This window comes from Alternaria hordeiaustralica, assembly GCF_023758085.1.
Source record: "Alternaria hordeiaustralica strain BMP 2776 chromosome Unknown scaffold_23, whole genome shotgun sequence".
NCBI lineage: Eukaryota > Fungi > Ascomycota > Dothideomycetes > Pleosporales > Pleosporaceae > Alternaria > Alternaria hordeiaustralica.
Genome location: NW_026056795.1, coordinates 417,031 through 443,552, shown reverse-complemented (window position 1 = coordinate 443,552; position 26,522 = coordinate 417,031). Strand labels below are relative to the sequence as shown.

The following is a 26,522-nucleotide window of genomic DNA, read 5'->3' as shown; positions in this document are numbered from 1 at the left end:
TACTGTATTCCCTAGGAGACACGTTTACCTCTACTCTATTGAGTGTTATGCTCTTATCTGTTGCTGTAAGCGGTGAATGTTGTTTTAATACGCAAAGTTCTCCGAGCTGACAATATTTGGAAACGTCTAGTTAGCTGTCATCATGCCGGTATTGGTGCAAGTAATCCAAATATCATGCGAACTGGACATAAACCTCTAGGCCTAATATACGCTTCTTTGGAAGCAAGACGAAGGGAGAGAGACATCGCCATAGAAGCCAGAGAGGGAGTGCTGCGAATACGACGAACCGTTGAGGTATGGTATCTGATGATGGAAACGCAGATTTCATGTGAACATCCCAGGTGCTTAGGGGGGAAACGATGAAGACTGACAGTTGCAATCAAGGAACAGCAAAGAAAGAGGGGCACATGCGTCTCGAATAATGGCATTATGCAGAGAACAGGAGTATTGAGCAAATCGAACCGAACAACGCAGACAGTAACTTGAAGATATCCCGTACATCCAACCTCCAACACATCTTCCCCACCTCTCCTCTCCCACCCCACAAACCCCGCGCACTTCATCACACCTAAGCAGTCTTCCTCCACTGCCCCCAGACACCCAGCAACGAACTCGTCGTACCCGCCAATCCCACAATGCCATCATCCAAATCAACCCAGCCCAGCGCGCTGCTCGGAATAGTAATATCGCAAAGATCGCTAACCAACTGCACTTTAACAGCATTAAGCTCCTTCTGCAACTTCTTCGTCTCAACCACCTTCTCCGGGTCCGAGGACTGAGTGATGGTCTTGGAGTGCTGGAGCAGGTTGTAGTATTGGTAGAGGCCCGAGGCAATGGAGAAGGAGATGCCGGCGAACCAGGCGCGGTAGCCTTCGCGGAGGAGACGTGGGGCGAAGGAGGATTTGCGGATGGATGTTGCGTCGAGCTGGGGGGTTTGTTAGTTTTCTGGTCTGTTGTGGCTTATGTTTATCGAGGTGCGTGGACTCACCACACAAGCGTTATCGCAAAGCATGTAGAATGCATATCCCAACTGCCTTCCTACGGCTGTGAACCTCAACACGGGATCCATGCTCTTGGCATCGCTGGCTACGGCCGCGGCGCGGAAGTGCTCAACGAACTTGCCCACGCGCATCAACTTGCGCGTCGCGCCGAAGGTCTTCTTGGTCGCTTCATACGGGGCGATGGCCGACGCGGGTCGGTTGGTGCGGTACAGGTACCAGGCGAGGAAGCGGGAGAAGTATTGGAGGGTGCGGAGAACCTTGTCGCGTCCGACTGAAAGGAAGGGTGAGTGAGAGATGTTCATGTTGGGATGTATGATACCGGGGAGGTGAGACGGGGGTTTCGGAGGTGAAATGGGATAGCGCGGGATAGACGGATTGAATTGTGGGTATGGAGGATACGAGAGAAAGAAGCATACCAGTCGTCGCAACAAACTTCAAATAATGCGACACCGTCGGGTGGTAAACCAAAGCATCAGCAACCATCTTATCGGCCGAGTCGCTGCCCACGAATACGCTTAGTATGTATCGCGAAGGAGAGAAGTCCAGCTTCGAATCGTCGTGATTAATTTTCCGTCGTCCTAGGGCGCGCGCTTGCTCTCGAGATAGGTGAAATCGAGTAAGGAAGGAACGTATGGGGGAGTGTGGTAGTGGAATGCGGAGATGGGTTGCGGAAGCGCAGGGAGTTCGGGCTTTGGATCTGATGCCATGCCACGCCCCGTTTGCCGGGGAAAACGCGACCGACCTCGGCAACTCGATCCGCCTGCGTCACGGGCAACGTGATCTGGGGCGCGCGTACTTGGTTACTGGTGGCATGTGAATGTTGGCTACATCTAGTACTTTTTATTGAAGCAGTCCCTCTACAGCATAGCTTGGACTTCCATCATGTCCAGACTTTTCTCACACTCGGTTATCGCGACATTTTGCACCCGATCAGTAAACATCAAGAGCACATGAGACAAAATCTGTGGGCAGTGAGAGTTCAATGAGCTTGTTTGGCTGTCGCATGAAGTATAAACATCAGAAAGCCCATCCAAATCTGACTCAAAGACCTGATCTGTCCCGCCATAATGAAAATAGTATACACGTTGAAGATGACTTTTCCATCATCACCCAGGCATTCCTGCCAGATCCCAGACGCCGATAATGCTGCGCATCTAAACCTTGTAGAAACAGAATGCATGATAAAAGTCCGCCGCTTCCAACTCTTCTTCCGAAGTCAGGAGTCGGCCAGTCGAGCGATCTCTGACCTTCATGACTTCGCTCAGAGGACCCAGGATAGGATCATCCTTCTGCTCGTCCCAGACCTCCCTGAAGGGCTTGCGATACTGCAGCTCGAGGTTGAAGTCTTCTGCCAGCGCTCGGAAAGCTTCCCAGGGAACCACATACTCGGGCGCCTCAACGGCTTCAGTGAGCCAGTATGAGTACTTCCAGCCAAACGGCGGACGGAAAGTACCATCGGCAGGTGTCTTGCCGGGGAACTTGACGCTGTAGATGCTGTTGCCGAAGCCGAAGCCCTCATCCTCTACCTCACCGTCCTCTTGTTCGTCCTGTGCCTTCTCCTTCTCCTTGTTCTTCGATTCGTCTGCCTTTTCGTCATTCGCGTGCTCGGTACCGGCGGGCTTGGGGCTATCAAGACTCTTCTCAGGGTCCCAGTCGTCCTCGTCGTCACTTGCGAATGCGGGGCGGTCATCGTCGTCATCGGCACCGTCAACATCACGCGGTGCCGTGCCTTTGGCCTTGTGGTGCTCAATGACTTTCTGCGATAGCACGTCCGAGTTGGGTATGCAGCCAATGAAGCGTCCACCTTTCTTCAGCGCACCTGCGACATTTCGTAGCATGCCTCTTGCCTTGGACTCGCTCTCGAAAGCATAGTGCATGCAGAACATCATGGTGACCATGTCCCAACCACCACCGCCCCAGCGCTGGCTCATGGCATTGCCGCCGCCGGCTCCGGGATCGATGCCAACTTCCTTGATGATGGGTATGTCGCCTAGCCACTCTCCGAAGCAGTCTTTGGCGTAGAACTCGCCGTGAAACAAGCGTCGGTTCTTCCTCTGCATCTGGGCGAATCTGTCCTTGGCCTGCTTGATCGACACATCTGCGGGATCGCATCCAACGTATAGCTCCACCTTCCTCGACTTCTCCCACTTGCCCAGATCTCCGCCCTTTCCGCACCCGACATCGAGAACCTTGATATTGCGCTCGTCGCCGATGAACTTCTGGATGATGGAGGATTTGACCCAGTTGTTGAAGCTGCGCAGGCCCTTGATCTTGCTGTCTGTGTTGCGCCATTCGCGGCCTCGCTCCGGGACGGCGTTGTAATGCTGTTTGACGACGTCGTGCACACCTCTCTGTGCGGCTTCCTGCTGGGCTCTCCTCGCCGCCTCTTCTTCTCTCGCTTGCGCACGCTTTCGGGCGGCTTCTCGGTCGGCGGCTGACACTCGGGCACCGGCTCCGGGGCGCTTTCGCTGACGGGGTGGTGACCGTGATGGCGATCTCGAGGGTGAGCGCGCTCGCTTTCTGCCTTGGTCGTTGTTCGCCATGTTGTGAAGTTTGGTGGTACGCGTCTGAAGGCCGGCTCCAAGTCCGACGCGTTGGATGAGGATGGGTGGTTTGCAGTGGCTCGGCTGAGATCTTCCAGGGACTGTTTTGATGCGAAAGGCAGAATTGAATCTCTACTGGAAACAGAAAGAGAGACTGAGAAGATAGGAGGAGCGAGTGAGGTAGCTTCTGTAGTTCTAGTTTGCGCTGGTCTCAAAGGCTGTCCGTGCGCGAGCTTTACTACGTCGGCGGAAGTCGAGCGGCGGGCATCATTCATCATAGCAACATCGCACACGGTCACGCCCCGTCCACCTTTACCACCACCCACCACCGCCCATCCCCTCACACCGCAGAGCAAACTCCAAGATGGGTGACCCGCAATTCGCCAAGTACCCCGACCTTCAGCTGTCGCAGAACATCTTCCAGCTCACCAATCCCTCCGCCTCCAAACAAGCCAAGCAATCCGCCCTCAAGTCGGTCCAAGATGCCATCACCGAGAACAAGATGGCGCCGCTCTACCGGTACCTCGCCCACCCGGTAGACGGCGTCCTGAATGCACAGGGCGAGGGCAGCGCAGACCAGCCAAACAAGAACCGGAGACCGTCTACCAGCTTAGCGACGATGCTTGCCACACGCACGCCCTCATTAGAAGTTCCGCTGTCGTGGGACGAGAAACTCTATGAGAGCCTCAAGGCGGAGAGCGAGAAGGAGCTCGAGGCGATACAGAAGGAGGAGGAAGAGGCCGAAGAGAAGGCAGGCGAGACCGAAGTACAGGCTGCGAGGGGCAAGCGCGCAGAGCTCTACAACCGCATAGGCGACAAGGTATGCAGAGCAGTGTATATTGTTATATGATAGGACTAACAAGACCAGGACAAAGCCATTGCCAGCTACGAGGCCATCTTCGAGAAGACGGGCATCCTAGGCACCAAGATCGACCTCGTCCTTGCCATAATACGCGTTGCGCTCTTCTTCGGCGACAGGATATTGGCCAAGAAGTCGATCGACCGGGCAAGCGCATTGGTAGAGAGCGGAGGTGACTGGGATCGCCGCAACCGTTTGAAGGCATACACTGGTCTACACTACCTCACCGTCCGATCACACTCGCAGGCCGCCCCGCTACTGCTCGACAGCTTGTCCACATTCACCAGCTACGAACTATGCAGCTACTCAAGTCTCGTCGTCTACGCCATCCTCGCCGGTTCGGTGTCACTCAAGCGTGTTGACTTCAAGTCCAAGGTTGTGGATGCGCCTGAGATCAAGGCCATCGTCGGGACTTCAGAAGAGAAGCTCTCGGCAATCACTGGCCAGGCATCGGCAGGACCAACAGCAGGCGACGAGGAGATGGCAGATGCGTCAGGCTCGACAGCAACACCAGTGCCTACCCTCGTTAACCTCACCACCCTCGGCGGACAACAAGAGAAGGAAGTGCCAGTTGACTTCACACCACTGTCGAAGCTCGTCAAGAGCCTGTACGAGGGTGACTACAAGACCTTCTTCGGTGCTCTTGGTGAGGTCGAGACCAACTTCCTCAGCCAGGATCGCTACATGTACGAGCACCGTGGCTGGTACGTGAGGGAGATGCGCCTACGGGGATACCAGCAACTCCTCCAGTCGTACAGGGTCGTCGGCCTAGAGAGCATGGCCAAGGACTTTGGCGTCACCGTTGACTTCCTCGACAAGTGAGTGATATCTGATCCTTCCCATTCCAGTATCTTTGACTAACAACACACAGGGACCTCGCTCGATTCATCGCCGCCGACCGCATACCCTGCACCATCGACCGCGTCAAGGGCATCATCGAGACCAACCGACCCGACGACAAGAACAAGCAGTACGCAGACGTAGTCAAGCAGGGTGACCAGCTCATTACCAAGCTGCAGAAGTACGGTCAAGCCGTCAGGCTGAGGGGCAGTGAGCGCGGCTAGACTGTCACGGCGAGGTGGATGTGTAATGATCTTGAGGCATTGTAGACTTAGACATACCAGCGCAAAGACCGCTGAATGGAAGCAAAAGCACACCATGACCGTCTGCGCTTTCCTGTTGTGGCTCCCTGGGTGGCATTGCCATATTCGCGTCGTGGGTCTAGCTCCGATATCTCCGTGATGCATGTGCGGCTCAACGAGCGTGTTATGAAGGTGCGGTGAGATAACACAAAAGCAATGCTCCCTTCAATCGTACAACATACCCACGCGGCGTCCCGTGTCTTCAAACTTATTTCTACGCCCACGTTTACATCACATCGTTCGTAACAAGCTCCAACCCAAGCTTCTGGTTGAGACCCGCGTGGGTGGGGTCATCGCCTCGAGCAGCCGCCGATAAGCATCAATCAGGGTCCATCGACATGTCGCCGTCATCGGCTCTGAAATGCGCCTGTTCACTACGCCCTCCAGCCATGGCCCGTCGACGCCTTGGTGGCAGCGTGGGCTCTAGAGGTATTTGATCCCACTGCTCCTTTGTGCATGCGACGAGTAAAGCGTAAGAGATTGGCATATCCGCAACGCGCCGAGCCACCGAGGGGCAGCATCGTAGTGGCTCTACCCTACAAGTAGTGGGGCACCACGCGACGCAGCATAAAAAATATAGACCAGCCATTGACGCACATCATCTACATGTTTCGAGTACGTCGCGGGATTGAGTAGCGCTGGGAGATACACTTTTCGCCTGAGCTAAGTTATAGTCTGGACGTGTGCTCACCACCTTAGTCCTGTATAGACCCTTCACCTCCTCCACCCCTCAAACCCTATCTCCCTTCCTCGCTGGACGCGTAACGACCCAACTTTACAACCCCCCGTCGCACCTTCCCCATAGTCGAAGCATCATGTCCAAGGCACCGCAGAAGGTGTTGCAGATTGGCAACATCAACCCGCACGTCAAGGCAGCCAAGTATGCCGTCCGTGGTGAACTAGCCGTCAAGTCGGAAGAGTACCGCGCCAAGCTGGCAAAGGGCGAGGGCAAGGACCTTCCCTTTGACACTGTCATCGCGGCCAACATCGGAAACCCCCAGCAACTAGACCAAAAGCCAATCACATTCTTCAGGCAGGTCGCGAGTATACTCGAGAACCCCGGCCTGTTGGAGCACGAGGATGTCCTGCTCAAGAGCCTGGGATACAAGTCGGATGTGCTTGATCGCGCAAGGAAGCTGCTGAAGGAGGTCAAGAGCGTAGGCGCATACAGTCAGAGTCAGGGTGCGCCAGGCATCAGGCAGAGCGTTGCAGAGTACATCGAGCGTGCGTATCTCACTACACCAATACAGACATTGAACTGACGGAAACAGGTCGCGATGGCTACCCAGCAAAGTTCGAGGACATCTACCTCAGCAACGGCGCCTCATCAGGCGTGAACACCCTCCTCCACACCATCTGCGCGAAGCCCGAGACTGGTATCATGGTCCCCATCCCCCAGTACCCTCTCTACACCGCGACCCTTTCCGTCCTCGACGCCCGCTGCGTGCCATACTACCTCAACGAAGACCAAGCATGGGGCACATCACTCGACTCAATTGCGACTGCATACGAGAGGGCTGTGAAGGAGGGCACGGATGTCAAGGCTATCTGCGTCATCAACCCGGGTAACCCCACTGGCGCGTCGCTGCCCGCCGAAGACATCAAGGCTGTGCTCAAGTTCGCCGCCGAGAAGGGTCTCGTCGTCATCGCCGACGAGGTCTACCAGACCAACGTCTTCATTGGCGAGTTCATCTCCTTCAAGAAGGCTCTACGCGACCTGCAAAAGGAGTCACCCGGCCAGTACGACCACCTCGAGCTGGCTTCTCTGCACTCAATTTCCAAGGGCATGGTCGGCGAGTGTGGTCACCGAGGTGGCTACTTTGAGCTTATCGGCTTTGACCCAGAGGTCGCGCAGGAGGTCTACAAGTTCATCTCTATCCAACTGTGCCCGCCAGTTCTGGGCCAGTGTATCGTGGAGATGATGGTCAACCCACCAAAGGAGGGCGAGCCAAGCTACGAGCTCTACAAGGAGGAGTACGACGGCATCTTCCACGGATTGAAGAAGCGCGCGTACGCTTTGTATGAGGCGTTTAAGCAGATGGAGGGTGTCGAGTGCAACGAGCCACAGGTACATATTCCACGCCAACTACACATCGCATAGCTAACCCAAACATTAGGGCTCCATGTACCTCTTCCCCACCATCCACCTCCCAGAAAAGGCCGTCCAACAAGCCAAGAAGGAAGGTCGCGCGCCCGACGAGTTCTACTGCTTCCGCATGCTCGACGCCACAGGTGTCTGTGTTGTTGCTGGTACAGGCTTCGGACAGAAGGAAGGCACACTGCATTTCAGGACAACCTTCCTTGCCCCTGGAACCGACTGGACAGGGCGCATTGTTAAGTTCCACGAGGAATTCATGAAGGAGTTTAAGTAGACGTGTTGGCCGATAACAGGTTGGATGCGTAGACATGGTTGGAGCGTGAGATACGCTACGCATGACATAGATCTCATGAACAACATAACTTGTTTTACTACCATTTCCCAGTCTATTACTATACTTTGACCTGTGTAATTGCCGAAGTACGTAGTAATGGTGGGGGCGGGGTAAAGAGGATTGATATATCCGAAGACGATCGCGATATCGCAACTGCCGTGCATTGTACCTGAATGGACCCTTGTCTTGGCTTATGCCGAATGACATGGGATATATACATAGCTCCACGCCAGTGCTCATCGTCATGTATATCGCGTGCGTTCTTACTCTGACTGTTGCTTGTCTTACCTGTCTAGGTCCCTAGCTATCTTTTGCAATTCCTGCGCACATCTGTATCAACGACTTCATCTCGCGTACCTAATATCATCATCGTCATTATCGAAGTCGTCATCACCATCAAATGAGCACCAACACCACAATGTACATCCAAAACCGATCTCCCTTTAACACACTCTCAACCCTCGAATCCCTCCCCGACGAACTCCTCGACCTAATCCTCTCCCACCTCCCATCTAGAACCACCCTACACACCCTTACCCTGGTCTCCCGCCACCTAAACCGCCTCGCAACAGCCCACCTCTACACGCACATCACGCTCTACGGCGCGGATTTCAAATACCTGCGTCCTCTCGCCCTCCTCTTCTGGACGTCTCTGGCCCATCGCCAGCTAGTCCGTTCTTTTGCCGTGATTCATGCGTATGGCGGGAATCTGGATCCGTGGCCGAAGTGTGAGGGGCTGGATTTGGATGCGGTGATTAGGGGGAATGTGGAGTGCTTTGTGAGGAGGAGTGATTGGGGGATTTGGGTTGAGGAGGTGAGTCGTCTCTTTGCATGGAGAGCGTGTGAGATGGTTTACTGACGGAGCGCGCTCATGTTCTAGGTTAGGGATGGGAGTGATTCGACGCGCATTGCGAGTCTGTTGTTGAGAAGCTGTCCGAACCTGAAGAGGATGCAGTTGCCAGGGTTTGAGTTGGTGGACCCGTGTGGGAGGTGAGAGTTTGGACTGCACCTGCATAGTTGATGCCATGCGTCGCTGTGGCGTTCAAGGCTGGGTAATGTACTGTGTACGTCAGCTGAACACGCGCACCTCCTAGGAGGACAGAACGCCATACCGAATTGAGGTGTTCGAATAGTCTGGGGCTGCAGAGACAGTCAGTATGTCTCGCGGACTATGCACCGAGGTATCCCGGGACGCAGCTCTACCTTCCAAGGTGCATGATCCACGCCTCCAACCTTCAGATATGCAAGACCCGCACGAGAGATCACTTCGAAGCTGTTTAGACCAAAATATGGGTGTGGCTGGAGATTACCAATGAGTTACCACTGGATCACACGCGGCATGAGCCCACCTGCTCTGGCTACGCATCCGTAACGGTCGAAGTTGACAACAATAGAGTTTCGTCAACAAGAAGGTGCCGCTAAGTTGCGCGTTCCTGCAGCGAAATATGTCAGGGTCGTCGCAGCGCATACGAGCTCATTCGCCCTCGCCGTTTGGGCGACATGTAAAGAGGGTCGGGCCTCTACCGCGGTACCACATCCTCATCATGCGCGAACACGACAACACATTCGTAATGCAACATATTATCAGAGATGCTTCGTTTATCTAGTGGGTAGTATGGATATGTTGGGCCTGTTGACGAACAACAGAGGTATATAACACGGTCAGCGCCACGGTGTGAGCTGAGCTGTGTATATATCTGGAAGCGACGTGGACTCGCTACCGCGATCGCAAGGTGGAAGAGTTATTTTTCTTTGTTGAGAGAAATTTTTACTAGACAGGGTCTCCGTTAACATATCGCTATTCTCACTCATCAGTCCTTTCCAGGAGCACCGGAGGAACGCTCACTCTTCTTCGAAGATGTCTTCATCCGACTCTACAATGGGTGCGACACCACCTACAACGGAGCGCAAAGTCGACTTCGTCATTGAGGAACAGGACTTGGGAAGTATACCACTTACTCAGCCCCAAGTCTTCAACAATACCCTCTCTCGCCGCCTCAGTCGCCCTACGCTTCCTCCTTCCTTCCCCTCTCAGACACCCTCCGCCAAATGGAAGCGATCGGAGGGTTTTTGGCGATCATTCATTGCCATATGCATCCCATTACTTCTCTCCGCTCTCGAGGGAAGTGTAACCAACACCGCCCTCCCTACCATCTCGGAGGCCTTGGATCTCGGCACCAAATTCTCCTGGGTTGCGACCGCGTTCCTCCTCGCAAGCACCATCTTCCAGCCTCTATACTCTCAGTTCGGAGATATGTGGGGAAGGAAAACTCCCATGATGACTGCTGTTGCCGTCTTCGCAGTGGGCTCAGCTATCTGCGGCGGCGCACAGAACGGCGCAGTGCTCATCGCTGGACGCATTGTCCAAGGTCTAGGAACTGGTGGAATTGATCTGTTTGCCGAGATGATTCTCTGCGATATCGTGCCATTGAGAAAGAGAGGTCCGTATTTGGCGATCAAGCACGTTGCTTTCGCCGCTGGCACCACACTCGGTCCACTCCTGGGAGGAGTCTTCGCTGAACACGGTTGGCGATGGTGTTTCCTCATCAACATACCCGTCTGCGCCATCTCCCTGGTCGTCATCTGGCGCTGGCTAAATGTCGGTGGAAGTAACACTACCCCAGAAACAACCCTTCGACAAGAGTTGAAGAAAGTGGATTACGTAGGAAGCGGCATGCTCACGGGCTCCGTCCTGATGCTACTCGTCGCTCTCAGCACAGGCGGCGCACCGAAACCCTGGTCCCACGCCTCCGTCGTTATACCCATGGTCTTTGGCATCCTGGGTCTCATCGTCTTCGGTTTCTGGGAACGCTGCTCCTACTGCAAATACCCCATCATGCCACCGCACGTCTTCTCGAACCGCACGACAAACATCGCTTTCGCATTGACAACCATGCACGGCTTCATAACTTACGGTTTCCAATTCTATCTCCCGCCTTTCTTTCAAGCAGTCAAGGGCTCCTCACCCACACAGTCAGGTCTAGAAGTCATGCCCACGACCCTCGTTATCGTCGTCCTCGCCGCAGTTGGCGGCCCCTTACTCAGCTACTGGGGCAAATACAAACCCATGCACATCATCGGCTTCGCTTTAACGACCCTCGGCCTAGGCCTCTGCACACTACTCAACGCCAAGTCCTCAATTGGTGTCTGGCTCTCCCTCCAGCTCATCACCGCAGCCGGTCTCGGCATAGTCATCAGCACCATGCTCCCCGCCGTACAAGTCAAGCTCCCCGAATCCACAACCGGCGCAAGCGCAGGCTCCTGGGCCTTCCTCCGCGGTACGGGCTCTCTCTTCGGTGTCGCCATCCCCGGCGCTGTCTTCAACGTCCGTTTCGCCTCTTTACTCCCCACCATCTCCTCCGCGACTGCTCGCGCTAAGCTGGAAAATGGTCAGGCGTATCAACGCGCTACTGCATCTTTCATCGCCACGCAAGCCACATCACCCACTATTGAAGCTGAGATCATCAATGCGTTTACCCAAAGTCTCAAGTGCGTGTGGGTTGTTTTTGCAGTTCTAGCGGGAATCGGCTTTTGTCTCACGTGGGGTGAGAAGGAATACAAGATGCGTAAGGAACTCAATACTGTGTATGGACTCAAAGCGAAGAAGACGGGGGGTAGTGCGTGTACGACGCCAGGGGTCGTGGACTCGGGGGTTGCTACACCGGTCAATGTAGATAGCAGTGATGAGGAGATGAACAAGACGAACGGGGAGGATGACGGGTGTGCGGTTGAGATGGATGAGGACGATGTTGAGTTGGGGGATATTAGGAGGAGAAGTGGTGAGGTGTGATGAGGGTGCGGGCAGGGCAGATATCCTGCTTGTACTAATAGTGGAATTAAGAAAACCTCTCATTCAGACTTTGGGCTGGGCGTTCTAACTGGTACAAGTGGGCGTCGATCATTCTATTCAATGCTCGAAGTAATCGACACCGAATGAAAGTTACCTAGTATATATCTACTCTAAACCCCCCACGAACCTGTCTCCAGCTAAGTAGCAATGTCCGACCTTCCTCTCCCTATTTCCGCTCCCACCATCACCGCCACACCGCCTCTCCCCTCACGCTTTCCATCCTCCGCTTCGCCTCTACAAACTTCCTCCTCGCCTCCTCAAATACTCTCTGCGCCTCAATCACCTCCATCCTCCTGACGTTAAACTCATGTGTCGCTCTCTGCGCTGCCTGGACACGAGGATCTATCCTCGGCGCTGGATACGTATCGCGCATGTATGATTCAAAAAGAGTGCCGTTTGCATTATCGCCGCTGGTGAGTTTGTCGTTACCGTAGCTGTTATCCGCAATGTTTAGGAGATCTGGTTGTGAGGGTTGGTACGTATTCGTTCGTATCGGACAAGGCGTATCTGGATCTCCGCCAAACTCCTGGGCTAAGCTATTGAATAGGGGAGTGAAAGAAGAAAACGGTGGGACGATGCCAGGGGATGTAGCTGTAGGAGTGGGAATATCAGCAATGACAATCGGAGGAGGGCGGGAGCGGCGCTGCGTCTGTGGTGTGGTAGTTGTAGAAGAAAGTGTGGCTGTTATCGTTGCTTGTGAATCCGGAGGCGTGGGTATATCGTCGAAGTTGAGACAGATTGGCGTGCTGGGCTCGTTGTTGTTGTTGGTGGTGCTGTCGTCTTCGGAGATGACGCATAGTTCTTCTTTCAACCGTTTCGCCAGTCTTTGTGCGCCTTCGTCTTCCTCCTCCTCAGCAACAACATTCATCTCCTGTCTAATCGAGTACTTCCTCTTCCTCGTTTCATCTTCTTTGATCGGGACGGGCCCCTGCATTTCCCTCCCTCGGCTCATTCTTCGTAAACTCTCACATGCCTTTTTCACATCGCTGATTTCCAGAATAGCAAAGATCTTTTGCGTTTTTCCGCTGTAGGAGCCTTCGCGGATGCGCGCTTGGAAGTAGGTGCTTAGGAGGTTGTGCGCTCGGTCTCGTTGGCCGATTGTTAGGGTGGAGAGTTCGTGGATGGCTTGGATAATTGGGGCCGGGAGGCAGTTGATGGGTACGCCGGCGAGGAGGGAGGCGGGGAGGATGGGTTCTTCAGAGGTGGAGGGGTGGATGAACCAGTTTTGTTGGATGGCTTGGATGTGGTTTATAATGTCCATGTGGCATCCTGCACTGGTCGGATTTGATGTGTTGGACATGTTTGTCATTCCCATATTGCTTATCGTGTGTTGGGCTCTTGGGGATGCAGGTGCAGCTTGTGACACAAGGTCACGATCATAAGATGTGCCTCGACGCTGATTCATAGCTAGAAGTGCTACAACAAAGAGTCGGTAGCTACAAAGGTCACGGGGTGACTTCCGGCTTTGTCCGTGATCAAGTCCGAAAACTGGTGTCTGGTGGCGCTTTGTCCAGTGGCTCCAGAACAGTGTCGGAGACCGCACTTGACGTAGCGGAGGCTGTGCGGGAGGCGAACTTCATAATATAGAAGTCGTGAGGCGTGTTTCAGGTTGAGGTCGAAACACTATCGGTGAATAGAGTCCTATCTCGAAGCGCTGATGCGGCCGGCATAGACGGGCGAAGAACGTACATCCAAGTAGGAGCCTAGAGTAGAACAGATGACGACCCAGCATAAAGAATACACGGTAGTCGAAGAGACCCAGACACATCAAGATAAACTCATTGTCGGCGCATTACCTATACTTCATGATGACTTCCAAACGTTAAACTCTCCAACGTAACCTCCCGCCTACCGATTCCCCCTTAGTATATCCCCAATCTGACTAAACGGATTCCTCAAACCCCGCGCACCGCCTACTCTCCCAGCCTTGGTACTCATCGTCTTCGGCGGATCGTGTTTATAGCTACAAGTAGTATTCGTGCATCCGGCTGGCGAGGTCCTTTGCCACCTACAGAGAGTCTCTGACTGGAGCGGCTTTGCCTGTTTTTCGTTCCTGCGCCCTCCAGATGCATTGATGATATCCTCTAACGATTGTTCGATGCGAATGGTAGGAGCCTGATGTTGAGGTTGATGGGCGATGGGTTGATCGTTCTTTGTTATCCTGTCGGCGAGTGAACGTTTTCCTCGAGGGCCAGTTGGTGGGGTATGGTAACCAAATGGCGTTTGGTTATCAAAAGAGGTGGGCTGTTCACCCCTTGTTACTCGTTCAGCAAGCGTCGGTTTGCGCACTGCGGGCGCTGGTGGTGGAGCGTGGCCGAACGGGTTCTTGCTGTTGCTAGTGTGAAAGCCAAAAGTCTGGTCTTGCTGCTTAGGTTGCAAGGAAGATCGCCCATTCCCCTTCATCTGCCCACCGAAAGGATTTAAACCACCCGGCAGGTGACTGGAAAAGGGATTCGTTTGGGAAAAGTTGCTGGATCGTGGTGCAGGGACAGGATCGATGACCATTTGGTCAGCCCGTGGAAACTGTTTTGACTGGCCTTTCGATGTGGCTTCTGTGAGGAAGAAAGGATCGTGGCTGTGTTTACATCTCCCACCGAATCTGCAACTACCGCTCAACCAGAACTTGCACGCGGTGTGGGGTAGCTTGCAACTCCTGTCTAATGTGCAGGTTCCGTTCTTGTATGCTGGGCAAGCCGCCTTGAAGTTGCCGTCGTCGGCTGATATTCCGAAGGCATGTGAGGGAGCGCCATTGGTGATTCGAGCATTGAAGGGGTTTGACTGGCCCACACCGCGTGTAATTATCGTGGAAGGATCAAACGGACCAAAGCTAGGGTGTTGCTGCGAGCTATCAACCCGTCGAGCGTCCGTCATTTGGACGTCGTCGTCTTTCGGCGTAGGATGATGTGAAACTTGGCCGAATGAACCGAGCTGCCCATACGACCCACCATTCATAGAGCTTCCGAAGGAAGTGCCTAGAGAGCTCTTTGGCTGGTAGAAGCTACTGTTGGTAGTCTGATTGCTACTGAAAGAAGAGTTCATTGAAGTGCCAGTCTGTCCTGCAGTAACTGGAAGTGACGATGTCGTAGTGGCATCGGGCTTAGTTTGGGCTGCCTGCTTAGCAGACAGGTTGCTTAGGTCGGTTTTGAGCTTGTTGATCTCAGTTGTTTGTTGCGCAATCTGATCCTGGTACGATTTATCGCGTTGAGCCGTTGCTGCAGCTTCTGCGACCTTCTTCACACTCTCTTGAGCGTGTTCTTTTGCGGCGGTCATCTCGAGCGACTTGATCTGTTGCTTCAGTTGATCTCGCTCCGCTTGGGCTCGTTGGACTTCTTCAAGACGCTGCTTCTCTTGCTGACGGACCTGTTCCTCCTTCTGCAGACGCAGGGCTTCGGCCTTTTGCGCTCGGTATTCTGCCATCTGCTGTGCGTCGGGGCCGATGGTGGTCCTCGCAATCTTGTCCTCGGTTGCTTTCCGCAACGTCTCCAACGTCTCGTCGATCGATCCGGTTGGGAAGCTAAAGCTCGCAGGTGGCGGGCTGAGCCAGCCTTCCATTTCTTCAATGTTGGTGACCAGATCGCCGAGGAGGTGGTGAGGCCGTGAGTACTTTATTATGTCGCGGAGGGCTCGAAGCCGGTATATTGGCAGCGGTGTGTAAGGCATGACGTTGCGCCATTGATCTCCTTTGGCGAGGATATAGTATAGGCCCTGGAGGCACTCGCGTAATTCGATGATGGTTTGTTCATCGTCCTTGAAGCCATTTCCCATGACTCTGTCGATGACCATCATGTCATTTCGCACAGTCTCGTAGTGATTCGCAAAGTCCTTCACAAGCGCGCTCTTCTTTTCGTTCTTTTGAGGGATGAGAGTTGTCAGACGAGGGATGACATGACGAGCCGCGGCATTCTGCTTCATGGTTCCCTTCAACGCGGCGTGGCTGAACAACTCGACAAGATCCTCTCGCCAGTCGTTCGCAACGTCGGCAGTATACTGCGAGTAGCCGGCGATGTGTAAGCGCGCCTTGTACGCGCTGAAGCACATCTCAGCCATGTACTTAGCGTTGTACTTCTTTTCGTTGGGGCGACTCCTCTTTGAACGCGCTGCGATGGGAGTCTCATTGAGTTCAGCCTAGATGTCTGCGTTAGTTCAGAAGGAAGAGATCTGAAGATAAGTGGCTTACCGATCCTGACTGGCTGTTCGCAGTAGCTCGTCTCCTCTTTCCACCGGCCAGAGGAACTGCGTATGTTTGGTAGCCAGGGCCGTTGGCGGCTGAGGAGTGAGCCATTGCGCTTGGCGACTAGCAATATCTCGACGGAGTCGCTGTCGTTATCTTGTAGCCACTAGGCGTGTTGTCGAAACAAAAGTCGGACTTGGAAAGCGAACTTGGTAAGTGGATGCCGGATCAAATTCGTGTAGTCAAGCAGGGGTTGAGTACGGGCTATTGTGCACGCCACTAATCCCGAAGCAGGAATCGAGTGAGTACTACGAATAGGTTGTGGTAGTGAAGGGGAAGAACGATAGCTACACGTGGTGGTTGGGTCCGTGCGAAGTGAATGTGTGTTGGACAAAGACGTGGTCTGAAAGACCAGCACAAGGGCGACTAGGAGTAGATGGTGAATGATAGGCGTCACGATGGTTCATATTCGTTCTGGTTTGCGTATACAGTGGCTCTTCAGCTGGGGTCATTATAGGTGAAGAATGAGTATCTAGTGACGATCGGGCTACAGTTTAGTCCGCAGTCCTGAGGCTCAGGGAGAGACTTGGTAAGATGACATGGGTAGAAAAACATACTCGGTATAAGAGAAGAAGATCGAATGACTTGAGTCGAGCGAGACGGTGGAGGGAAACAAGACGAGACGACTGTTTTGATAGCAAACATCCAATGCGATAGCTTGCTCAGGTTTCCCCATAGGCAACAAGCCAGATGTATGAATGCTGTATCGCATGGCGGCTGTGACGATGTTGTCGCGACTACTTCATAGGGTTGATGTCGAGGATCGTTCCTTCCTGGAGATGTCTCATGCCGCATGCTTGCTTCACCAAGACCTGGCGTTCTTGAAGTCAGGGTGCGTAGAGAAAGCGACGAGAAAGAGGACATCGTGAAATGTCCATATGCGAAATATGTGAAGAAGAAAAAGGAAATAAGAACAAGGTTCAGGTATGTTGGTGGCTCGGCGATGGCCGCCCTAGCGCAAAGGTTGGGCAGGCACGGGATGCGGAGAGCAGATCGCGACGGGGAAGAGCGACCGAGGCAGGGTCGTCCCTCACCCCGTCGATGTTTGGCCTCTCCAACATTGGAAGGCATCGCGACCATGCGCAATCCCGTGGCGTGTGTGTCCTGCAGGTCCGCAAAACAGAAGTGCATTCACGAAGACCGGCCGCCGTGCGACAGGTGCAAGCAGTGCGGGCGCGCCGATCGGTGCGAGTTCCCAGGTGCGTCGAGGCTCCTGCCGTCCCCTATAGTGCGCGTGTTGACAGACGATAGCGCCAGGAACCAGCGCGATACACCGCAAGCCCAAGCGACCACGGCCCTCTGAAGATGCAGGAGACACGCCGACACCGAATAACTCGAGTACGACAAGTGTAGCGCCCCATCAGGGCCGCCATGACGCACATCTGCCGACCGGCACCCAGGCGGCACAGCACGCGTCGCCGAATGCGGCATCCGCGCTGCTCGACGGCCTCGATCCCTTTGAGCTGCTGACGGACGAGGTCAAGAACAGCTACCTCAGATGCAGCTACAAGTGGAGCTTCCACCACACGCCGACGCTGCTGCGCAGGATCCGCGACCGCACCCTCGAGCCATGGATGGCCTGGGCGATCCTGGCACTGGCCATCAGGTATGCGAGCACCCACAGCGCAGGCAGTCGCACATCTAACATGACGTAGATTCGTCAAGGAGCCGCCCTCGCCCTTCCGGTCGCAGACTGAGGCCAGCAATGCCTATGCCGCCCACGCCCGCCAGATCCTGCAGCAGGACCTCGAGACGCCCTCGATCAGCCGCGTCCAAGCCCTGTTGATGCTGACGGGCCACGACTGGGGCGCCGGCAATGGAAGGCGGGCATGGATATACCTGGGCATGGCGATACGTCTCGTCGAAGTCATGGACCTGACGCGCGAGACGGGCATACCGCGAAACCGCGTGCCGACGCGCGAGGAGTTCATCGAGGCTGAAGTGCGTCGACGCACTGCCTGGACCTGCTTCCTCATGGACTCGCTGCTCAGTGGCGGCAAGGGGCGCAAGCGATCGTTGACCCACGCCGACATGAAGATTCAGCTACCCTGTGAGCGCGAGGACTTCGTCTTCGGGGAGCCTGTATGCACACCGCAGCTAGACAACACACAGCGCATGCCGCCAGTAGCCCTACCTGTGGGAGAGATCGGCATCATTGGATATAGTATGCGCGCTGCCAACATCTGGGGCAAGGTTGCGCGCTGGGCGTGCTCTGAAGACCTCAAGAGCGAACTGCCATGGGCCTCCTCGTCGCAGTTCCAGCAGCTCATATACGAACTCGAAGGCTGGAAGGCCTCGCTCCCGCAGCGCCTGCAGTACGACCTCTTCACCCTCCACAGCCACAACGCCGTCGAGCAAGGCCAAGCGTATTGCTACATGCATTGCATACATTTCATGAGCTACATGTTCCTGCATCGCGCCTACCTGCCCGTCCTGGGACCGCAACAGAACGGGGCTAACCCCGAAGAGACGCCCAACTCCTACGACGAACACCGTGACATGTGGAAGAAGTGGGAGAAGACTTCACGCAAGGAGCTGTTCAAAGACTCCGTCATGGTCCTAGACATGCTCGAGGAGATGCGCACTTTCGGCGTGTACTTCCTTAGAGGCCTGGTGCCATGGATCGGCTTCACCATCTACACTGCAGTCGGCGCAATGTTGTACAGTTTCAACTTCCCGAGTGGTGATGACGATCCTCGCTGGCGGGAGAAGGCGCGCAAGAGCGTCATCCAGGGCTGCAACTTCCTGAAGGAGATGAAGACGCAATGGCCCATGGCAGAAACTTGGGTGAGTAATTCACAACGTTTAAATCACGCACACTAACAGCCCCAGTATGATACCATCAGGCGCATGCAGGCATACTACCGCTCGATACTTGGCCAGGACGGCCCGGCATCACCCGAAGAACGACGAGCCTTGCGACATGCCATGATCGACTACGGCGCGTTGCAGCCCTCGCCTGTACAAAAGCCAGCTGATGCTCGAGACATCGCTTCCAGCAGGTCCCCTTCACAACAGCACAACGACCAGCGCAAACCCATGATCGCCAACCTTACCAATCCACCTGTCAGGAGCCCCTTACCCGCTACAAGCCCCATGCCTGCCGCAGCGCCTACACCCAACAGCTACTCGTCTAACTTCTCATGGAACACGCCTCCAGCGGTGCCCCCATTGGAAGCCGACGAAACCTTCAATCTCGACTCGTTCGAATCATTCGCCCTGACGAATGAAGAGTTAGAGGCTATGATGATTAATGCGACACAGGAATTTTGGGCTAGCTTCCCGGGCGAAGTGGGTGTGGGATATTAGGAAAACGTGGTTCGGATTGCTACGATCTGGCGTTAATGGAAGGGACAAAATGGGCGGTCTCGTATGTTACATGTAATAATAGTAATTTATTCAAGCAAGCGTCGTCGGCAGCTTCGTCTAATGTATACTTGAGATGTGCATCCGCGCTACGCCCTATGATGCAACCTGACTCTCACCTTCACCACCTCGCAACTGCAAAGATCGCCACATCACATTCAAATCCACCCAAAAGCTTGAAACAAAAGCTTACCACCTATCGCAGATGCCCACAAGACGGGTACCTGAATCCTCCCTCGTTTCGTCACACAGGTGCCGTAGGTGCAGGGCGAAGCCGGATAAGTCGGCACACAGGCGGCTTGTTTTGTGGAATGATGGGCACACACCGAGCTGGGGTGGAAGGCGATCCACACGCTTAAGTCGACTACATCTCGCAACTTCCTGACGCATTCTCTTGCACTTTATTTCGTCAGTCGTTCACCAGCGATTTTATCTTGCGCCATTGATGGGTTGAGTCGTTGCGGCAACCGGTGTCTTTCGGTCCTTCTCTGGTAGGGAAGAGGAGCTTGCCCGTTTGGACTAGCGCGATTGGATTGAAAGAGAAGGGACAAGGGATTTCGACTCTCGACGCGTTACGCTTCCGACGCAATGTATTGGAGATGGCGACGCGTTCACATTCTCTTTGAGGACCCTCGATCTTAAGGAACGAAGGCACCGATCCGCCTATACCTACTGGACAGATGTGGATGATGGCGACTGCAGCGGAATCAGTCTCGTCTCCGAAAGCACCCGCGGCGTCCTGATCACCACGGAGGCATTGACAGGATCCTACACCAGCGGCGATATGATTTACATCGCCGCGCAACGCCGGATACCGCTGGGTTATCTGATGCACACATCCCAAGAGACCGGACTTGTATAGTCTGATGGCAAACACAGCCCCTCGGGATCATCTACGCAGATGGTGAGTCCGTCATGGAGGTACTTCCTCATAGCGGCTGGCGGGCCAAGAGTTTGCCTCTGTTGGTGAGCGGATCCCAGCTTACGCATGATACCACCGAGCCGGACTCTAATCGAGTTGACCCGCAAGTCACAAACTCAACGGATGCTATGCGAGGTCCCCTCTGTCCGGTTTGCATTTCAAGACCAAATATGTCGTCTGACTTACACACGAGATTACAGCTCGCCTTGAGACTTTGGCACAGGACGTCGCCGACAACCTCAGCTACTTGCAGGTCACTAGCTTTGTATGGGTTCATCCGCATCTTCATACATCAAAGCGCGACACCCTCCTGATGCTATCCAACGGCATTTGAATCAATCTTCGACACCATGTGTTGTGATACAGACTCACTGTTGGTCAGTACTGCAACCTCGGCGTTCGCGAAGGATGGGCTCGAAAATCGCGCAGGAGCTACCTCCGCTAGACGATATTCCGGAGATGGCAGACCTCACGATGTCAGTCGCGTAGCCCATGTGCGTTAATCTTCGGCTTGCACGCTGGAAATGCCAAGCAGAGTCTGTTGCAAATTCCTAGGCCTGTCCGTCAGCTTTCGGACACTGTTCTGGAAGGTGAATTAACGCATGAGCAAATAACATGCGTGGGAGAGATGGCAGGACCCAGGGCCGTGGGAGGGCCTGGTTCAGCTGGTAGATGGATGTCGACGTCTGGCGACCGTTGATGTTACCCACGTTTTGGCGTGCGATGGTCCTATTGGCTGCCGTTCCTACACGAGACCACTCCACGCCCGAACGCTACGAGCTTTGCCAAGATGCGGCCAAGAGACATGGCTGTCAAAGTTGTCGGCTTGGTAGCTTCAATCAGAGGTTGCGTGCTGAAAGCGCTAAGCTCCGCCATCATTCACCAGAGTTGCTTGACTGCGCTAGTGGGGAGATCTTGACGGCCTTGGCAAGAAATCCGCCATCCTTCTACGCCCTGCCCAATCACAGCTTCATTTCGAGCACACGTTCTCTTGGCGAATGCTCTCACGTTGCGGCCTCTGAGTGGTGGCTGCATAGTAGCTGGAGATGCAGGGCGTCGGATGTCACCCATCAGTCTGGAATCTGTCGAAGGGATTGACGCCGTAAGCCAATACGGGCCTTCTCCGCCGCATAGAGCGACCTGAAGCGTCTCTTTCAATATATATACCTGTCTCACGGAGGCCCCTCCCTTACTTTTGGCATCCCAGCTCCAACTTCAAACAGCCTTCTTTGTCATTGAGCGACTTGACCTGCTCGAGGATCAGTCATCATGGCGCGTCTTACACAGTACAACTATGTCTTCGCCATTGGCACTTTCTTTGCCATGCTCGATGCATACAACAACGGTGCCAGTACGTGTAAATTACTGTCACTTCATCATGCTCCAGACTAACACTTTACAGACGATGTTGCCAACGCATGGGCTACCTCGGTGTCTTCCCGCTCGGTCTCCTACCGCCAGGCCATGATTCTGGGTACCATCTTCGAGATGGTCGGTGCCATCACCGTTGGTGCCCGTACCGCTGAGACTATCAAGAACGGCATTATCCCCCCAACTGCCTTCAAGGACGACGCCGGTGTTCAGATGCTTGCATTCACTTGTGCTCTCGCTGGTGCCTCCATGTGGGTTATGGTAAGTGTCACTGTACTAATTGCATTTGGAACATACACTGACTACGTATATAGTGGTGCACTAAGCACTCCGCTCACGTCTCATCGTCTTACTCGCTCATCTCTTCCGTCGCTGGTGTTGGTGTCGCCGTCGCCGGTGCTGCCAACGTACAATGGGGCTGGAACAAGGGCAAGGGTCTTGGTGCCATCTTCGCAGGTCTCGGAATGGCACCTGCCGCTTCTGCCTGCTTCGGTGCCATCATCTTCATGCTGATCAAGATGACCGTCCACGTCCGCAAGAACCCCATTCCATGGGCCATCTGGACTGCACCCTTCTTCTTCCTCGTTGCTGGGACCATTTGCACACTTTCCATCGTCTACAAGGGATCGCCCAACCTCGGTCTTAACAAGAAGCCTGCGTGGTATGTCGCAACCGTCACCATGTCTTGCGGTGTTGGTCTAGCGTTCCTATCCTTCCTCTTCTTCGTCCCATATCTACATGCCAAGGTCGTGAAGCGCGACCACACCGTCCGCTGGTACCACGTCTTCCAAGGCCCTCTTCTCTTCAAGCGCCCTGCCCAGGATGGCGCCGAGGCTGCCGTTGTTCCCGACTACGCCGTCGTCCAGGAGGACGAAGAGATGAAGAAGCCCGAGCAGAACAACGACTCCGAAGAGGGCATCACCGTCCACGACCACGAGAAGATGGCTATCTCCACCGACATCGCCGAGCACCAACAACCTAGCTACAAGGAACTCGTCGCCCAAGGTCAAGAGCGCTTCCACTCCAAGCTCCGCGCCAAGAAGGGACCTCTCGGCTGGGCCATGCGCTACCTCCATGAGAACAAGATCCAAACGGGCGAGATCTACGAAAAGAAGAACATGCTCATCACCCTGAAGCGCATCCCCGCCATGCTCGTCGTCGGCGCCCTCTACGGCGTAAACTACGACATTCACGCCGCGCAAACCGGTATTCACGGCACACCCGAAGGCCGGCGCATGGAGCGCGTCTACAGCCACGCAAAGAAGTACTCCAACGAAGTCGAGCACACCTACTCCTTCGTTCAAGTCCTCACCGCCTGCACCGCCTCCTTCGCCCACGGCGCCAACGACATCGGAAACGCCGTCGGCCCCTGGGCCGTCATCTACGGCGCGTGGAACACAGGAAAAGCTTCTCAGTCCAAAGCATCTGTGCCCGTCTGGCAACTCGCCGTTCTCTCTGCTACACTCTCCCTCGGTCTCGTTACTTACGGCTACAACATCATGAAGGTCATGGGTAACAAGATTACTTATCACTCGCCTAGCAGAGGTTGCAGCATGGAAATGGGTGCTGCGCTTACGGTGCTTATCTTCTCGCAGTACTCGCTTCCTGTTTCGACGTCCATGTGCATTACCGGTGCGACGGTTGGTGTTGGTCTTTGCAACGGTACGCTCAAGGCGGTTAACTGGCAGAGAGTGGGTCTGCTGGTGTTTTCGTGGATTATGACTATTCCTATTGCCGGCACCATTGGTGGAGTTTCTTGCGCTATCGTTCTTAACGCTCCTCACTTCGGTTAGATGGGGGTGTTGGAGAAGAAGGCGGATGTTCTGGTGTTTGTGTTTGCTTCACTAAAAGAGAACGGTGGATTGAATTTATACCTACTTGTGTTTTAGTAGCGGCACCTTTGGGTGGTTAGAATGCGAATCGTCTGTTCATGCATATAATTTATCAACTTCCTTCGTGCTTCCATGTCATGACTAACACTTGGAGAACTTGCTACAGACCTACTGACCCCTTGACTCGTTTCTACTGCCTTCGATACCATTGCGCAAGTCATGACGTACTATCCAGCCTTTTCGAAAAAGCAGTCTGCATAGATGGGAGCAGTGGGTCGCATGTCCTGCTTCTCTACATGACCGAGCCGCGTCGTCTCGTCAAGGTTAATGAACAAATATGACTTGGGAGAGTACTGGAGAAGTTCACTTTAGGCCATTTTAGTGAAGAACTAATGATGAAGGCAGAGCTCTGGTAATGTGAAGATCATCGCGCCGAGTACTTCCAACCCCGACAACAGTCTTCCTACTTATAGCAGATTCGAGACTCAGAAACTTTGGGAAAATAAAAGAATATACGCGGTATCTAACAGGCTGGGCGTTGTGCTGATATTGGGGCATCGGGTTTGATCCACCCGAACTGCCCTGCTCTTGGAAGACAAGAAGAAAGAGTTGAAAAAGGAAACAGTCTCGCTGAAAACCTGAAAGATCCAGAACGCATCCCAACCTGTAACAACACCCACTATCTTCGAAGCAAGAGGCATTCCAACCTACTGACCACGTCCGTTTCCTCGGCCACCTGGTCTACCACCGCGGCCTCCACGACCTCCACGGACATTTCCATTACGACGCTGCCGTTCTGCATTGATGCGGTCAGCATCGGCTCGAGTCAGGGCGTAGCTTGTCTGATTGTAATTCCATGGTGGCTGTACTACTTGACCGGACGGCTGCGCGGTGCCCCGACCCCGTCCTCGTCCAGAGGAGCGGCGGTTGGAAGAAGATCCTCGTCCACGTCCACGTCCACGTCCACGTCCACGGGGAGCTGGTTGCGGTGATGCTGGTGTCGGCTCTTGGACTAAGTTCAAGTTGCGCAAAACGGCCGTGAGGGCCGACATATCGGGAGCTGGCGGGTCAGGCGACGTGGTCTGGGAAGCTCCAAATGGGGAGTAGGAGCTCAAGGCCTGTGGAGGGTTCGACGAGCTGGGGGCGCTGGGAACGGGTGGGTTTAGGACACGGTCCAGGACATCTTGAGTGACATTGTTAAAAGCCTGAAGGACAACCCTCTGGCCTGCAAGTGTCGTACCATTGAGCTGCTCAACAGCCTGGTCGCGGCCCTCAGCTGTTTGCATCAAGACGATAGCAGACAACATGCGATTTCCTCCGAGTTCAGCACGATCGATACCTTCGGGGCGAAATGGGTGGAGAAACGCCATTACCACATTGTTATCGAGCTCGGGCGGGATGTCGGTCATAAAGAGTAGTCGGTTCCGCGAATCTTCTCGATTATCGAGATCAGGAGAAGGGACGCGATGCGGAGGCAAAACGTCACCCAGATTTTGGAGAACTTGTGGAATGAGCTCAGCGAGAGCTAAACGTTTCTTCTCCGCCTGAGCTTTGGCCTGAGCCTCGAGCTCTTTCTCCTTTCGAGATTCTTCTTCACGCTCCCGCACGACCTTTTCGTGTTCTTCTTGCAATAGTTGGCTCTCCTTTACTCGTGCTTCTCGCTGTTCTTGACGCCGCACGGCCTCTTCTTCACGTCGACGTGCCTCGTCTTCGCGAGTGATCCCGAGAGCTGGGAAGTCCGAGTCGGTAAGTCCGCGAGTCCCGTAGGGCCGTCCGGGTAAGGCTGAATCAGGGCCAGAAAGTCCAGGGCGAACGAAACCGTCGTGATTGTCGTTAACTATGGAGAGATTAGCAAAAAGGACGTAAAAAGCTTCTCAACATGGAACACTAACCTATGTAATTGCCAGAAGGAGCAGCTTCCACGCGCACACGATTGCCACGAATGTAGTCACTCATCCAGTTTACGGGATGGACATGCCCGAACATGACGTATATACTTGAATTCGCCCCTGTTCGTGGGTGAGCTGCGCGAACCTGATCGAGGATCATATGGTTTTGGAAGAAATCGCGGATGTCGTCTTCAGTCGCGGCGCGTGGGACATTGTCTACACGATAGACTCGGTTACCGGCAGGTCGACTGTATCTAAACTCAACCATCTTCACAGAATATAGCCAGAGCTTCAAGTATTTTGGAGGTTGTTAATAAGAGGGTGGGGTATAGAGAAGGGGGAAAGAATGTGTCGAGTTTATATAAGTAGCGGGCAGGAAGAGAAGGAACAGCTTCGGTGTGCGTAAACAGTGCGAGACAGACTTCGTGGCGGGGTTAATAAGTTCCACGGAAGGGTACGCACGAATGAAGAGAATGTTTGTGTACAACAATTAGTGAAAGAATCGCAACCAATTCATGATTGATCAGGCAGCGCGACCCGTGAGTTTTCGTGACCGGTGATAGTGAATATCGAAAGAATGTTGCCATGACAAAGACTGCCCACTTTGGAAGTCTTCAGTAGAAGACAAGTTTCTCGGCCTGGCCATGCGCCGTATACCTTATCAAATTTGAGTTGTCGTGAAGAGCTAAGATCGCGAATGTAGATCCTAGCGACTGTGATCCGGGGGCGTCCACCAGCTACTCCACGATATGACAACCCACATGTTAATGGCGCTTCCCCTAGGTATTGCAGTAGACATAATCGAGGTGTCGATTTGACCAGATGGTAGGGCAGTCGCGAAGTGCAGTGAATTAGATGATGACGCAACGAAAGAAGAAGCTATGTCAATTAGCATCTTCGGTATACCGAGGAGGTTTTGCTGATATGAACGTGCTGTTGCTGCGGTCATGACCATGACAGTTGCTATGGAGCAATATTGTGTGGTGCGACTTGAAGTTAGAGGACGCAGGGCAAGGTGAAAGCTAGATGCTGATGTCATCGGCTGGAAATGCGATTACGTCAACCCGGCCCGTGCACCACCAGC

The 26,522-nt window shown here is 54.2% G+C and overlaps 10 protein-coding genes across 10 annotated transcripts; 5 read left to right on the top strand and 5 right to left on the bottom strand.

Annotated features, from left to right (window-relative positions):
* Positions 1–568: 568 nt before the first annotated feature.
* J4E84_008782 (uncharacterized protein) lies at positions 569–1,484 on the bottom strand (the record flags this gene model as incomplete). Its single annotated transcript, XM_049391351.1, has 3 exons — positions 569–925; positions 989–1,272; positions 1,418–1,484. The coding sequence occupies 3 exons, from the start codon at positions 1,482–1,484 to the stop codon at positions 569–571; spliced, it is 708 nt and encodes a 235-aa protein (XP_049241053.1).
* Positions 1,485–2,155: 671 nt separating this feature from the next.
* On the bottom strand, positions 2,156–3,544 carry J4E84_008781 (uncharacterized protein; the record flags this gene model as incomplete). Its single annotated transcript, XM_049391350.1, has 1 exon — positions 2,156–3,544. One exon carries the CDS (start codon positions 3,542–3,544, stop codon positions 2,156–2,158), a length of 1,389 nt encoding a protein of 462 aa, XP_049241052.1.
* A 364-nt stretch (positions 3,545–3,908) lies between these two features.
* J4E84_008780 (uncharacterized protein) lies at positions 3,909–5,467 on the top strand (the record flags this gene model as incomplete). Its single annotated transcript, XM_049391349.1, has 3 exons — positions 3,909–4,364; positions 4,413–5,221; positions 5,275–5,467. 3 exons carry the CDS (start codon positions 3,909–3,911, stop codon positions 5,465–5,467), a joined length of 1,458 nt encoding a protein of 485 aa, XP_049241051.1.
* An 893-nt stretch (positions 5,468–6,360) lies between these two features.
* J4E84_008779 (uncharacterized protein) lies at positions 6,361–7,917 on the top strand (the record flags this gene model as incomplete). Its single annotated transcript, XM_049391348.1, has 3 exons — positions 6,361–6,769; positions 6,817–7,613; positions 7,663–7,917. 3 exons carry the CDS (start codon positions 6,361–6,363, stop codon positions 7,915–7,917), a joined length of 1,461 nt encoding a protein of 486 aa, XP_049241050.1.
* Positions 7,918–9,856: 1,939 nt separating this feature from the next.
* On the top strand, positions 9,857–11,767 carry J4E84_008778 (uncharacterized protein; the record flags this gene model as incomplete). The annotated part of the gene is made up of 1 exon (XM_049391347.1): positions 9,857–11,767. The coding sequence occupies one exon, from the start codon at positions 9,857–9,859 to the stop codon at positions 11,765–11,767; it is 1,911 nt and encodes a 636-aa protein (XP_049241049.1).
* A 244-nt stretch (positions 11,768–12,011) lies between these two features.
* J4E84_008777 (uncharacterized protein) lies at positions 12,012–13,407 on the bottom strand (the record flags this gene model as incomplete). The annotated part of the gene is made up of 2 exons (XM_049391346.1): positions 12,012–13,101; positions 13,403–13,407. 2 exons carry the CDS (start codon positions 13,405–13,407, stop codon positions 12,012–12,014), a joined length of 1,095 nt encoding a protein of 364 aa, XP_049241048.1.
* A 268-nt stretch (positions 13,408–13,675) lies between these two features.
* Positions 13,676–16,109, bottom strand: J4E84_008776 (uncharacterized protein; the record flags this gene model as incomplete). Its single annotated transcript, XM_049391345.1, has 2 exons — positions 13,676–15,952; positions 16,005–16,109. 2 exons carry the CDS (start codon positions 16,107–16,109, stop codon positions 13,676–13,678), a joined length of 2,382 nt encoding a protein of 793 aa, XP_049241047.1.
* Positions 16,110–17,136: 1,027 nt separating this feature from the next.
* On the top strand, positions 17,137–19,367 carry J4E84_008775 (uncharacterized protein; the record flags this gene model as incomplete). Its single annotated transcript, XM_049391344.1, has 5 exons — positions 17,137–17,168; positions 17,217–17,257; positions 17,310–17,664; positions 17,714–18,845; positions 18,891–19,367. 5 exons carry the CDS (start codon positions 17,137–17,139, stop codon positions 19,365–19,367), a joined length of 2,037 nt encoding a protein of 678 aa, XP_049241046.1.
* A 2,248-nt stretch (positions 19,368–21,615) lies between these two features.
* On the top strand, positions 21,616–23,510 carry J4E84_008774 (uncharacterized protein; the record flags this gene model as incomplete). The annotated part of the gene is made up of 3 exons (XM_049391343.1): positions 21,616–21,697; positions 21,749–21,978; positions 22,032–23,510. 3 exons carry the CDS (start codon positions 21,616–21,618, stop codon positions 23,508–23,510), a joined length of 1,791 nt encoding a protein of 596 aa, XP_049241045.1.
* A 746-nt stretch (positions 23,511–24,256) lies between these two features.
* J4E84_008773 (uncharacterized protein) lies at positions 24,257–25,505 on the bottom strand (the record flags this gene model as incomplete). Its single annotated transcript, XM_049391342.1, has 2 exons — positions 24,257–25,386; positions 25,442–25,505. 2 exons carry the CDS (start codon positions 25,503–25,505, stop codon positions 24,257–24,259), a joined length of 1,194 nt encoding a protein of 397 aa, XP_049241044.1.
* Between the last annotated feature and the right edge of the window lie 1,017 nt (positions 25,506–26,522).